The sequence below is a fragment of the Megalops cyprinoides genome, chromosome 1 (assembly GCF_013368585.1).
Source record: "Megalops cyprinoides isolate fMegCyp1 chromosome 1, fMegCyp1.pri, whole genome shotgun sequence".
NCBI lineage: Eukaryota > Metazoa > Chordata > Actinopteri > Elopiformes > Megalopidae > Megalops > Megalops cyprinoides.
Window position 1 is genome coordinate 60,240,541 of NC_050583.1, and position 14,009 is coordinate 60,254,549.

Consider the following 14,009-nt stretch of genomic DNA (forward strand, 5'->3'; position numbering starts at 1 on the left):
TACAGTGTAACATTGGACAAGAGATGATGTGAATGACAAAGCCCAAGGCATTTCAGTAATGTCCTTATTCAAGTACAGAATGGGGAGCTGTCCCTGCCACTCACTGCTGAGCCTGTAATGCTTGTCCTGCACTATTCTAAACAAATCAAATGACCTCTCCACACAGACCAATGTGACAGCCACTACAACTGCACGCACTGTAAGACTTCACATGACAGAGTGCATTTGAACTTCACTCACTTCTAGCATTAAAGTGATGTTGGTGTCGAGGAGCATCTTTCAGACGGCACATATCACACACATATCGTATTACACTCTGCCGCTTACAAACAGATTTTGTGTGAATCTGAACATATTAAATACTAAAAAGGGGAAATAGCAACCAAATGTGGATGCTTTGCGAATGAGGCCTAAGGTAGTCTGCAACTCAACACATCTACACGGATAACTCATATGTACAGAGAGAATACATATAAAGGTTACATAATTTGCCAGTGTAAGAACTGTCCCTGCAAATGAACCCATTGATCCATGCAATTTACAGGCCTCTCTGGGGTTATGTTTGGTGCTGGGTGGGCTCAGAAGAAACATTACTGGCTACAGTAGTGGCATCTTCCAAATCCCTGTCTGTCTGAATCAACTTGCAAATCTGTGCTTTCCCTCTGGCGCACTGTACAAAAACACAACTGGGATATTAATTTGCAACACTGCTTTAACAGGCAGTAGCTGCAAACCCTTATAACATGCGAATATTATTTCCAACACATCGTTTACTTTCAAGCACTGCGGAGCGTTAAAGAAATATGCGGTTGCCATGGGTGGATTTTAGACACTTCATGCCATTTAACTTATGAAATTGAAAACTTGAATAAGAAAAGACATGGCATAGATTTCAAGAGCTTCAAAAGCATAATTCTTAATTCAGAAGTCAACGCTATTAGGCTTACACTATGGCTCTTATTCAGCTTTTTGTTTTTGTTTGTTTTCTTGCTACTTTCCATTGGGCATCCAGGGATCTTTAATCTGCACATGACAGAGATGACTCCAGGTTACAGCAATCAGGCCTACAGGCTGGATGTCACTTCTCATGTGTGTCTCTCAGGCTTCCAAAGCAAACGACATTCTGCTGCACAGCCACATTTGCACACATTAGCGCTGATTCGCATAAATGGTTGGTTTCATTAAAATGTAACATAGAACAGTGCGTACAGAGGAGTAATCTGTTATGGAGGCACAGACTTCGCATCAGTTTTACTAAGATGGTCACCCAGGGTATGGCTACAGCAGAAAGAAGACATTACCATCACTAACATTAACAATGCTTCAATGTGGCAAAATCTGGATATTGACAGTTAATGTACACTGTAATTACATCACCACAAATTATTGTAATGTTGTGGCATGGTTGTGATTTGTCAGGATTAATTTCCAAAATATATTCTGGACACTGAGGGATCATTGATAAATCTTTCATACAGCATGAAACCACATCTACAATACACGGCATCCTTACGTTGAAAGGCATCATAGGGGAATGAAAAGTCCAAAATTTCACAATAAATAATTTCATTTTGTGGACATTACTATAAAAACAAAAAAAGAAGAACAAAAAAAAAGTTGCATCTCTGAATATACACTCTCGATAACACCCCAGATTTCAGTGTGGCTGATAGGCAGTACAGAGACAAGCAGCTAAATTGTGCAAAGAGACAGTCCTTTAAAGGACAACCACCCTCCACTGCTAAAATTTTATGGCTTGATATCAGATTGTGAATGAGGTACTCAAGACTAAGATAAATGGGTCTTAAGTGCACTACCACAGCAAGAGCATTAGTCATTATTACTTAGTTCAACCGTCGTGATAATGTTTCGATGTATATAACCTGTCTGCATATGTAAGTGAAAAATATGCTTCTATAGATGAAAGTATTCTGTACTTTAAATGCATGCACAAATGTCTTCATCTTCACAATAGCACATTGTAATGTAACTATGTTGCATATGAACTTGGAATGTTAGCATAGTCTGGCCTAACAGCACCATTGAAATGTCTTTTTTTTCCTTTTTGACTACCTCAATACACTGTCTTACTATTGTTTGTTAATCTATATACTTAATTGCTTGATCCCCTCTGAAAATACGTGGCATTATTAGGCAATTCATTTGCACATGGCTTCAGCCACTTCAAATCATAAAATGCAATAACTTTTAGCACACTCTCAAAGACATTCATTGACTGTCCAACAAATATGCTGTGGTGTTAATTAGTAAAATGTAATAAAATACATTTTAAAACAATCACATTACAAAAAATCCACATTTTCTCATTACAATCAGAAATCACTTCAGTTATCAGACATTAAACAGACAGATTAAAATATTTGATGACTTGATTTGATATACTGAAGAAAGAAATATTCATATAAATGTAACCCCAGCATGAGAACAGAGACCCACTCCTTTCTTAATCCGTTGAAGGGATTTTTTTTTTTTTTCGAAAACTGCCCTGTGTTGTACCTCGTGCACATTAAATATTTAGGGCCATTCGCTCTGCCCAAGAAATACCACCATCTCAGGCTTCATGAATATAAATTAAAGCTGAATTCAACTGGAGGATTTCCAAATGCATAAGACTGCTGCCATGAGGATTCTGCGTCCCCCACCCCCACCCGTTATCATTTTTTCATATCAGAGAATCCTTCTCTTAATGAAAGAAATGGGCCTCATTTCCTCAACTCATCACACAGTAATATGACAACTGTGGCACGGAGGGACCCCGGGAGAGAAACACTTACCTTTGGCCGTGCTGAAAGACTGCTGTCTGAGCGGTATTGTAATATCAATGGAACATATTCCCTTGAATTTAATGTAGACTAGAACAACACCTGGGAGCTCCATGCCCCAGTAATATTCAGCGGCGCTGCTCTTTAATGCGGTGGAGGCCAGGTCTTACTGAGAACGTTCTGTCTCAGGTTTCAAGTTTCCGGGGAGGAAAACACAATGTGTGTGGGCGTCACATCTAACAGACAGTACATTCATTAATGTACTGGGTGTTTTGGACATTATGTCATTTGCATTGTATTCTACATTATTTCTGCATCATACCTTCCATGCATATTAATCAATAATTTACTAGATGGAAAAGGTTAATTAATCAGCTCAATGTATGAATACTTAATTGTATTGTTATTATAGTTTCTCCAGAATATTCATAATACCTGCTGTATATAATGTCATTGTACTATAAGTATATGCAGTAAGCATGTGTGGCAGTGTACGAATTGTAAGTTGTTATCATTTACTACAGGGTTTTGGCTAAAGTTATAACGACTTCCTCATGTATGTTTTACACATATCACCAGTGTTGGGTGTAACGCGTTACAAAGTAACATTACATTTGTCTGTAACGCAGTAATGTAACGCGTTACTGTTCTAAATTTAGTAATCACACTACAGTTCCTAACAGTGCGCACAAAGATTACTGGATTCTCCTACAGAGGTTATGCACTGACGTCACTTTCCCGCCGGAATACGCCCCCTCAGTCGGACTGAGTGGCAAAACATCCTGCAACATAGCTGCCTTTAGTAGAGGAAACTGCAAAAGCGGGAGTAAAACAAACGATTATCTGCTTGAATTAAAGGCAGTTGGTGATCATTGATCACTGTTTTGGAACAATAATCCACGTTAAGACGTATCACCTTAAGCATTTTAGAATGTTCCGTACTTCAAGGCGGGATTTGTTGGCTAAATTAAAGTGATGAGGACACCAATGGATATTCTGGTTGTATGCGGACAGTTTTGTACAAATATTTTTATTTTATTACAACTTTTATTTGGAAAGCTGTAAGCTAAACGTATCAGTGCCTGGATTCCAGTTGTTTCTGCGAATTGCAGTGATTCTTTTGCTTCTCGTTTCTTTAGCTTTAGGAAGTTTGTAAAAAGATTTCTCGATTTCTTGTTGAATCTATTTGTACAGTCAATCGCACAACAGCTCTTTCCCAGTTTAGATGCGTTTTTGTGTTTTCGTGGCATTCAAGCTGAATGCTAGGCCTATTTTTGAGGCAATTAATATTTTTATTAAGTGGCTTATTTTGTTTTATATAGGCTTGTGATATCGGCAAGTTTTTTTTTTTTTTTTGAGACATATAGCCTGCTGCCAGTGCTGCATTGATATGGCCCACTTGAAAGTTGTTCCGTTATTCGGACATATTAACTGTTCTTGCCATGACATTTTTCCTGTGGAATGCTCTTTAGGTTTTCACCAACTTTGCAGTCAGCTTTGTGGTAGCCTGTTTTATTAAAGAGCATAAAATAAAGACTTGTGTTGTCTTCCTTATTACAATAGGAATTTGTTATATGTGTGCACATGCAGGCCTAAGGTTTAAGGTTTGGAAATAGGCTGTTGCTGAGTAACGCAAAAGTAACAAGTAACGTAACGAGTTACTTTCCATAGAGAGTAAAGAAGTAATGTATTACATTTTTTTAAAGTAGCGAGTAATGTCTAATACATTACTTTTTTGGAGTAACGACCCCAATACTGCATATCACTATGCCTACTGCAGCATTATTGCCAACAGAAAAAGAAGGAGCAGCTCTGACACTGATCATACCAAAAACTGCCTGAAGGCACACAATCACTGACATCTATACTTTCTAAGTAGTCCTTTCTGGATTCTGCAATCGAATAGTCACAGAATCAAAACCCATATGTTCTCACTACAGACGTCAGCATTGAATCACAGTCACTGCCCCATGAAGCAAACCGAACAAATCTATTTCAGTTTATTTAGTTCACATTCAGTCCTACTGGTGCCCACACACCATTTGTATAAATTCAGCTCAGTAATACACTGTACCTGCAGAACACTTACATGCAGCCATTTTTTACTTTTCTCTTCCCTCTAATTAGCACTCGAAATCTCAAACCTGTCTCTACATGTGGCATATTGTTGATGAGACGTGTACACCCAGGTCCTTTTTGATTTGAATACACACTGTCGACTCCAAACTGTTGCAAACAATTAACTCAATGCCTGAAATAAATTATCATCTGAAAGCAAATGAAAAATGGAGATGTCTTGTTTTCTATACATATTTACATATGGATACATTTGCATTGGGATTCTTATGGATGGATTCTGTCCTTTTTGTAGTGTATGAAAATCCTCAGCATATAGCCGAATCAGAATATAACCAGAATAATGACATTATCACCAATCTTTCAATATGTAGATGTTTGGCGCAAACACAGGACTGCACCACGTATTCGTACACCAGATAGCCTAGCACAAATATACACCTGTTTGGGAGACTCTTGTGTAAGGAATGCCACACAAATGGCTGTACAACCTACAGGTTTAAATCCTTCAAGGGACCCTCACTCATCATGGAAAGGCCAGTAAAGGCCAAGGTGCTGCATCCCCGTCAAATCTTAAGACTGGTGTAAGCAAAGGAAGGTGGTGACATACACAGATATCATTTAAAAGCTTGACATATGACCATAATTCCAGATCCCTCTTATATACATTCAGTTCTATGCACTTGTATCACATTACTGTGAGCTGCTGTAGACTCTATGCAGTGTAGGAGTTAGTGTTTCTGTTGTTAAAAATATACGGTTCACTTACCTCTTCGAGATGCACAAGAAATGTGACATTGCTGCCCAGGGTGGCTGTCAGCTTTCCTTCCCTGGTGTCAATATGGAGGCCTCTGGGAGCTAAGTTAGGACACTGTTGTTTTCTGGCTGTGTATATTTCTTTCACTCCCTTTGTGCAGTTATTGGACACTACTTTACGATACCTGGCAAGGACACATTTGATGTGGAAGTTAAAAAAAAAGGCTTTATTCGAACTGTCAGCTGTAGACACTCTCTATATAGGTATTGAAGTGTGTGTGTGTGTGTGTGTGTGTGTGTGTGTGTGTGTGTGTGTGTGTGTGTGTGTGTGTGTGTATGTGTTGTCTGTTTATGTTTGTGTTTTCATCAGCATTATCTTCAATGGAAACATTGGTCCTTTTGGTCATTAGCTGTCATTGAACAAAATGAAATGACACATGTCTTGAGGGGTAGCAGCAATTAGGATGGGCACTGATGCACATCAGCCTGCCAAATAATGCCTAAGAAATTAAATGAAATAATCCACGTTGTTAATTGCAGTTTGGGGCAATCTACTGGATGACCTATGTGGACAACCTTGTATCGAAATATAATGTTAAACTTTTTTTGTCAAATCATAGGCAACAAAGATTATGCCATGCCTGAGAAAGAGATTATTTATTAAAGAATCGATGTAAGATTCCACCTGCAGACAGACAACTGAAAATTATCACTGTGATCTTCAAATCGGGCATTTGTGTACAAATCATAACACAGGTCTTGTTCCATGTACATTTACACATAGAAAACATATAACATACATTTGAACACATTTCACATCTCACTTTTGTAAATGTAAAATTGTAAAAATATGTGTGAAACTGGACACATCGGACACTGTGTATGGGAATGAGGCAAACAAAATGACTCCATTCCACCATACCGGCACAATCTACAATTAACTTTCACCATTTCCATGCATGATTTAACCATGAAACAGATCCATGTTAAATCTGAGTCATTGAGCACTTGTATGTGGGTGTAGTTAAGTGCATGCTGCTAAGTTTTTTGAGGTGTACTTTTGCAACAGTTCATTGGTCACTGTAATGAACACATTTTTCCATGATCGATGATTTCCCACCCTGGCATATACCAATATATGCTGCATTGTATTTGTGGCTGCGGGTTAAAGACCCATGTTGACATGTCAACAGTTTTAGCACATTTTAGGTGAGTTGATATACAATATTCAAATTACATCCAATGCTAAAACAAGCGGTCAGATTGTGGCTGCTCATTTTGCAGTAAATGTAGTGGGTGTCGTTATATCCAGTTATGTGTCAATGTCAAAAAAAGGACAATATAGCTGAGAGCAGAGAACAATCTAGCTGAAGGCAGAGCAAGGCAGTTTAAATGAGAATGAATGGCAGCTATATCCCACTCACCCAGTGCTATTGAGGTAGTTCTGCCCATGGCTACAGCTTCTGGATAATGTTGAGGGGTTAAACCAAAATGCTGGCAGGCAGTTCCCATCCCCACGGCGTTCATATCCGTAATCACTATCAGACACAAAGAGCAGAAAGCATGTCAACTTAATAAAAATGATCCACCCAAACCACCCATAACTGCAAATCACTGCATTCTCCTGTCTAAGTGAACAACTTGAAATAAATTTTATTGTACAGTGGAGACATGCTCTTGATGAACAGGTATAGCTGGTCTTTATTTTACTTATGATTGGCATGAAAGCAGAAAAAAACAATTCAACCCTAAGGATACAACTCAGAAGAGGAGCAGAGTGACATTTAATCAGTATTAATAAATTATTCAAGATTAGCATAATATATTTGCCCACAAGTGCAGCAATAATTAAAAGCATGGAAGAGATGCTTATAGCCAGCAAACTTCAAAATGTCAAATCTGGATAAAAGTGACACTGCCACATAGGGAAATCGGCAAGTCAAAAAGCAAAAACTAACTTTAACACATTACACCAAATTTGCAATTAAAATCTAAAAGAATTTTATTAAAAGAGCAGACCTCACCTTGTTCATGTTTAATTGAGTCAATCATATAAGACAGCAAGATTTTTGTCATTGCATAGAATGGAATATGGATGTTATGTCTTAGCCTAAATGGCTTATAGCACCAGAAGTCATCTGAATTTCTGCACTATGAAGTGACTTTAAATTCAAGTAGTCTCACTGGACAGAAAGCCCGACCATATCTTTAATACAAAGCCTTTGAAATGGCTTGACTTGAACTTTATATCAAGCTGGAATAAAGGAATCCTTTGTAAGAAATCTAAAGCTGAATCTTATTAAATGTATTCATCACAAGCAGTACTTACAATGGTACAATGGTACTAATTAATTTATGTCTCATGTCTTACATATGTATGTTGCCATAAAACTGTAATTCATATTTAATTCATAATTAAATTCTTGACATTTAATGGTCTGATGTCTTTGTATATTTTCCTTTTAGTGTTAAGATAATCACCACCATCACGCTTGTATAAAGATCTTTTGTATGTCTCCTTTAATGTCTTTTGAGTGTTTTCTTCTTTTCACCATTTCACCTTTGGGAGCAAAGTATTCCAGTATACCTGTGACAAACAACTGCCGCGACATCCTCCACTCGCTTAACTATATTTCCAGCCCAGCTGTGTGTTACTTACGTGTGCAGCATGTTTACTGTAAACCACGTATAAAGTAAATTGTAATATTCTGAATCGCCTACTGTACTTTTCTCAATATCATTTAAGTATAACATAAAAATTTCAGTGAATAGACTAGTCTCATTATGCTGCGAAGGTTTAATTAATAGAGAGAGACAGGACAGCACACTGCATTCTCTTGTTGAAGGGCAATCATGAGTTTTAACTATGACCCCCTCCAAACCATTTGTACATACTTCAAAGTCAATTAAAAGTTTTTGTGTTTTTTTTTTTTTTTAATGAAAAAGTTTTTTAAAAAGCTTGCATTTACATCATAGGTTGCAGACTGAGAAGTGTATTTGAGTCACTGAAATGCATCAGTCTCCACAAAATGTTAATCAAAACAAACACTGACAGAGAATAATGGCTTCTAATTAAACCCATAGTGTTTGACCTTGGATGGACACCATTACAATATAGAAGTACTGTCCTATTACAAGTCATTTACATAACATATCATGCAGTATGCATACAAATTAATTACTGCACACTATTTAGTTTCTCATGATGTTTTCACCAAGAGAAGTGGCTTAAAGAATGTGTTTATCAGCTAGCATCACTGTAATTCTACTTCCTACTCGAAAAAAAGTGATCTACAGACAAAAATACCCAAAACATTCTCATTCATTAACATAGTCTGGTCACACCAAAAGTAAAACACAGTGATGCTATGAGGTGAAGCAGTTAAAATTCTTTAATGCATTTACTCATTACAGAAATAGCAGTGAACAGCTGTCAATAAGAGACACAATTAGCTCATGATGTAAAATACCTTTACAGAGACAGGTGGCATGTACACACATACACTGCTTTGCTACAGTGTACCCATCCAAACAACCACAAAAACTGAAATAACTAATAACTCTCTCCATTGCCCTTTGAAACCCATGCGTTTACTGCAATTTTTATTCATTTTCCCACTAAGCCAACAGTGTTTGTACCTGGATATACCCAAGCTACATAAAAGGCATATCAGATTAAGGTGTAGTTTTCACTGAAACCTGTTTTTAAACCCCTCCCGTAAGTAGGCAATGTTTGGGGTTTTGTATTTTATATTTTATGTGGAAAACAAATGCAGAGAACAGCAGAGCTTCATATGGAACTGGTCATTATTTTCGGTATGTGCCACAATGTCGGCCAAGTTCACCCAGAGGAGTGAATTTGACCGTACAAATACAAAGGTTAATGATAACAGCACGGCCCTCTCCAGACAACATTGAGATGCATAAACCTGTTCAGCGAACAGATGGGATCTCATTTTCCCCTTCCTCAACAAGCACCATCACCTGCACATTGGCAGCCTTGTACAGGAATACCACCCCTGAGATCCCTTTCCATGAAGAGAAGGGTGTTCCCAAAGCAGTCGGTGGCTAAAAATACACATGCTAAGAGGTCTAGGTGTGAGGACCTGCTGGCAGTAATGTATACAGACAAGTGAGACATGTAGCTCTACACCACTCTCCACGATGGTTCAACCCCTTTAGTCCAAAGAAAGGAATGCAAATTCCAAAGCTGCAGATGTTTTCCTGACGGTTACAAGGAGAAGGAAGACAACACTACTGTATTTTAAAGATATATAGTGTCACTTGAAAAATGTGGTCCCTGCTACAGATTGCATTTTGCAATATACAACCTATATGGTTTTTTTCTGTCATCCACAAAGTGCAAGGTTGTGTTATGTCTGCCTGACTTTTCCAGAAAAAACTTCTGTAACCCAGTTTTACCAAATCGTGCAGAAACTGGGGTTTAGGGTGAAAGCAATTAAGTTGCTCAAGGGTACAAGGCAAACATCCCCCGTGGGATTAGAACCCAAACTCCCAGGAGTCTAGGACATTGAAATGCTGGCATGAACTGTCCGTGAACCTTGCCACCCACTGCAGGAAAACAGCCTTAAAACGAGGCAGATTCTGCTCAGAGACAGGCATCCTTAGAGACAGTCGGCTACTTTTGGCCAAAGTAGCTGTCAACCCACTTCATTGCGATGATGAATGCTTTGAAATGAAATTGACGAATACCGAGAACAGAAGAAGTACAGTGGGCCCATTATCACAATGAATTGGCTGCTAATGCTGTTAGTATCTTGAAAGACCCTACTGTTATGGCCTGTTGACATCGAACGTCCAATTATATTATTTTTTTGCAAAATGTTTCAATTTTGGAGACTATGGGTGAGTTTTCTGAGCTGTCTGACTTCTTTAGTCTGACCATTAAACATCATGTAAGTATTCTTAAGAAAATATGTACTGAACTTTCCACTTTTTATCCCTGTGTCGGTGTGTGCCTTTGGCTTGATGTGAAGTTAGGTCCAGTGCCAAATGTCACCATTGTCAACACTTGAACAAACATATCTTTTTTGAGAGTGTATAGCCCTAGGATCTTGCACAGATTTGGATTCACTGAACAGTAAGTCATCACACATTTACCGTTTCACCATTTAAACTTTGCTTTCAACTCACATTTGTCCTCTTTGCAGTACAAATAGACAACTGAGAAAATTCTTGAGATTTACTTCACCTCCCCATTATCTTTGGGGGGTTTGCAACGGGGTTCTAATTATTTCCACTGAAATGGAGAAATTAATTTACTTACCATTCAAAATCAGAGGCCCTGCAGATGCATGGTTCGGCAGACAGAATTCTGGCATAGTCCTTTCCCAGCATGCAGCGGTTCCCTGGTCTGCGCTTCATGTAGATCTGTTTCTCTCCCATCACACAAGGCTCACCCTGTTAAACCACAATGGTACTCTATGGACAAAGTACTTGCTTAATTTTTTCCAACTTTATAGAGTTACCGTACAGTACTGGTTCAGTACAGGATCCTACTGACATACAGAACTCTTCACCTTACTTAATAACACCATCAAGCCTTTGAAGTGTGCTTTCCAAAATATCATAAGGACTTAAGTAATAAAGTATTACAGTATTCAAAGTAATACAGTACAAAAAGTGAGTTTGTAAGTTTTCTTTCTAACTTCCATCTTACCATCCTACACACCATAAAGCCGACTTGCCGATTCACTCATTGTGCTCTGAATGTAAAAATGTGCATTACAAAGACAAAAGAAAATATAAAAAGGTAACACCTGACTAATGGGTCAGACAGGATAACAATGAGTAGATAGGGTCTGAGATTTAGAATGAATAGCAGCTGCAGCATTTGTTACATATTCATGTTTTCTCCAATTTCCTATTTCAGTCCTACCTGATTGTGCAGGTGCCATGTCTGATAATCCCCCTCAGTGCATCTCCTGGTAAAGATGGACTTATAGTCTATTTTGATAAGCTGCCATTCAGAACGATGACTGAAGTGTCCAAAAAACCTGAAATGTTTTGTTTCGATGGCACATTAAAGAGACGTACAAAATATCAGTTTCATCAAACAATCCGCTTGCAACCAGTAAGGGTCAATCAATTATTTTTAAACATTAACAGCAATCTAACTCCAAATGAACTGTAATCTTCAGAAAACACTGAATGAAGTGGTTGTGCTTTCATTGTTAATATCTCTTCAGCAATAGCTGCTCAGCAGGTTCAATGACTGGCAACCCTTGTGAGTCAATTCTTGGCCCCTTTGTGCGTGTTAACGAAGTGTAGCCTTCAACATTTTTTCTTCAGTCAGTGCCAGCTCAAAGGCTTTTGTATTGAACTCGCACCCTGAAACAGACAGCCCCAAAGGCAAACAATTAAGCAACATAATTTTAGTGAACAGTGTTTACTTACGTCATTATTTGATTCTCTATCCCAGGCTCCACTAGAACCCCATCCACAAACAGAGGCACCAAAGAGAAGCTGTGCCTGCTCCACTGTTTTCCTTCATCAAAGCTAATCCTGTTTGTAACAGAACACAATGAAATCTCACTTACTGACAGGGTTTCAAAAAAAAGATTCATGGTGTTTACTGTATTTGTGGGAGGTATTAAGGAGAAAGGAGTTCAGAGGTTTGTCAGCATAAATTATTTCAACACAGTACATCAGAAGCTCAGATTGCACATAAATAGTCAGATGGTATTGAAAGACAACAATTTCTTACACAAAAGTAGCGACACATAAAGCCTGTTTCTAAGAGAAAGAGGACATTGTTATAGGTGTAGGCTGATCTACTATGAGAGACAAAAACAGAAATGATTCATGTTCTACCAACGACAAAACAGAGGGATGAAAAAAATAATATTCCTAAACTTTCATCGCAAACGCACACCTTTATTTACTTTGACAGCTTATCAACATCACTTCAGAAGTGAGAACACTGAAGCATCTTGTGTGACAAGGTTGGGACAATATGAAGACTGCGCTAAGATGCACAATCTCGCCTTGTTACTTCAAACCTGTACCTGCCTTCATCTGCCTAAAAGCACTGACAAATCTGACAACACGCAAAGCTTTGACATGCATCCTTTAAAAAGGACACCAGGCTGAAACATTTTTTGATGCCACTTTTTCTGGGGGACGGGTGATTGTCTTCAACAGATGTGTAAGTTGAGACTAACTTTCAAAATGGAGTCACAGCTTGAACCATTAAGTGAAAAAGAAAAGCACAAGACCACACTTCAGAGGTTCTCAGACTTAAATTTCAAATTCTTCCACAGGCACAGATTGGGATTCAGCCAGCTAGAACTGAACTGAAGGAATACTAAGATTTACCCTTACGGGCATACATTTGTTGAAACACAGGATTCAAAAATGCCCAAGTAATAGTAATATAATTGCTCACATTAATGTTGTGGTCAAAAATGAAGTATTCCCTCATGGTGTCTCAAAAGTACAAGAATTCACTTGGAAACAAATCACAACTAAAGTTATTTTAAGGGACCAAGCCCCTAGGTCACACTGACCCCAACTGCTATTGTTCAACAAACTACAATACATCTGCAGCTACAATGTGCCTGGGCTTGTAATCTGACTGTCAAATCTCACGTAATGTGTATGAGAAAAAAATATGTAGTCTGGAATGAAGTTAACTGTAATGCCAAATGTCACCATTGTCAGAATGGATTTACAGTACAGTAAATCAACACATTTATTGTTTCAACATTTAGGCCTTCCTTGCTGGTCATGTTTACCCTCTTTGCAATATGAAGATAAACACGAAAAAAGGGTTAATATCAATATTAACATGAACCTAGACATAATTATCCTGATGATGCAATTAAATTCAAAATATACACAACTCGCTACAGGTATAAAAAGTAAGAAAAGCAAGGAAGAAATCATTAAGTTTTGAAATGAAAGTGCAGTGTATTTTTTCAATAAATAAATACGTAGCCAACCAATGCAGTATTGCTGTAAGTTATTATTGGACATTCAGGCCAAGCCACACTGCAGTTGGACTTCAGGGCCCTTCAAACCAGAACATTTGTAGAAACAACCAAGAGCAACAACATATAAAGTAACAAATTGGAAAGGAGGTGTTTTGAACAAACCATATATTCCTAATGGGCACAGTTGTTTGTTTAACAGCAAGCAGTGCTCCTCCTTTGTCCAGAAACCAAATACTGTGTTCTTCCTCAAAGATCTGGAGAAAAAAAATAAAAACACTAATATCATTGTACACATAAAATATATTTATTGTAAAAAAGATCTAAAGGAATAGTAGTGATATACCATTCAGTACTGTATTAATACTACCTTAAATTAATTTTGTTCTTGCATTATATACCATAGGTAACATATATTTATGATTACGTAGTATAGTTATGT

At 37.9% G+C, this 14,009-nt stretch overlaps 1 protein-coding gene across 1 annotated transcript in view; it reads right to left on the reverse strand.

Annotated features, from left to right (window-relative positions):
- Nucleotides 1-14,009, reverse strand: part of sorcs3 (sortilin related VPS10 domain containing receptor 3) — a 199,214-nt gene that overhangs the window by 18,503 nt on the left and 166,702 nt on the right. Inside the window, exons 13-18 of the mRNA XM_036524445.1 lie at nt 13,733-13,824; nt 12,033-12,140; nt 11,515-11,632; nt 10,903-11,036; nt 7,040-7,153; nt 5,629-5,800 (exon numbers count right to left, since the gene is read on the reverse strand). Of these exons, the coding sequence (XP_036380338.1) occupies nt 5,629-5,800; nt 7,040-7,153; nt 10,903-11,036; nt 11,515-11,632; nt 12,033-12,140; nt 13,733-13,824 (738 nt within the window). The remainder of the gene's footprint in view (nt 1-5,628; nt 5,801-7,039; nt 7,154-10,902; nt 11,037-11,514; nt 11,633-12,032; nt 12,141-13,732; nt 13,825-14,009) is intronic.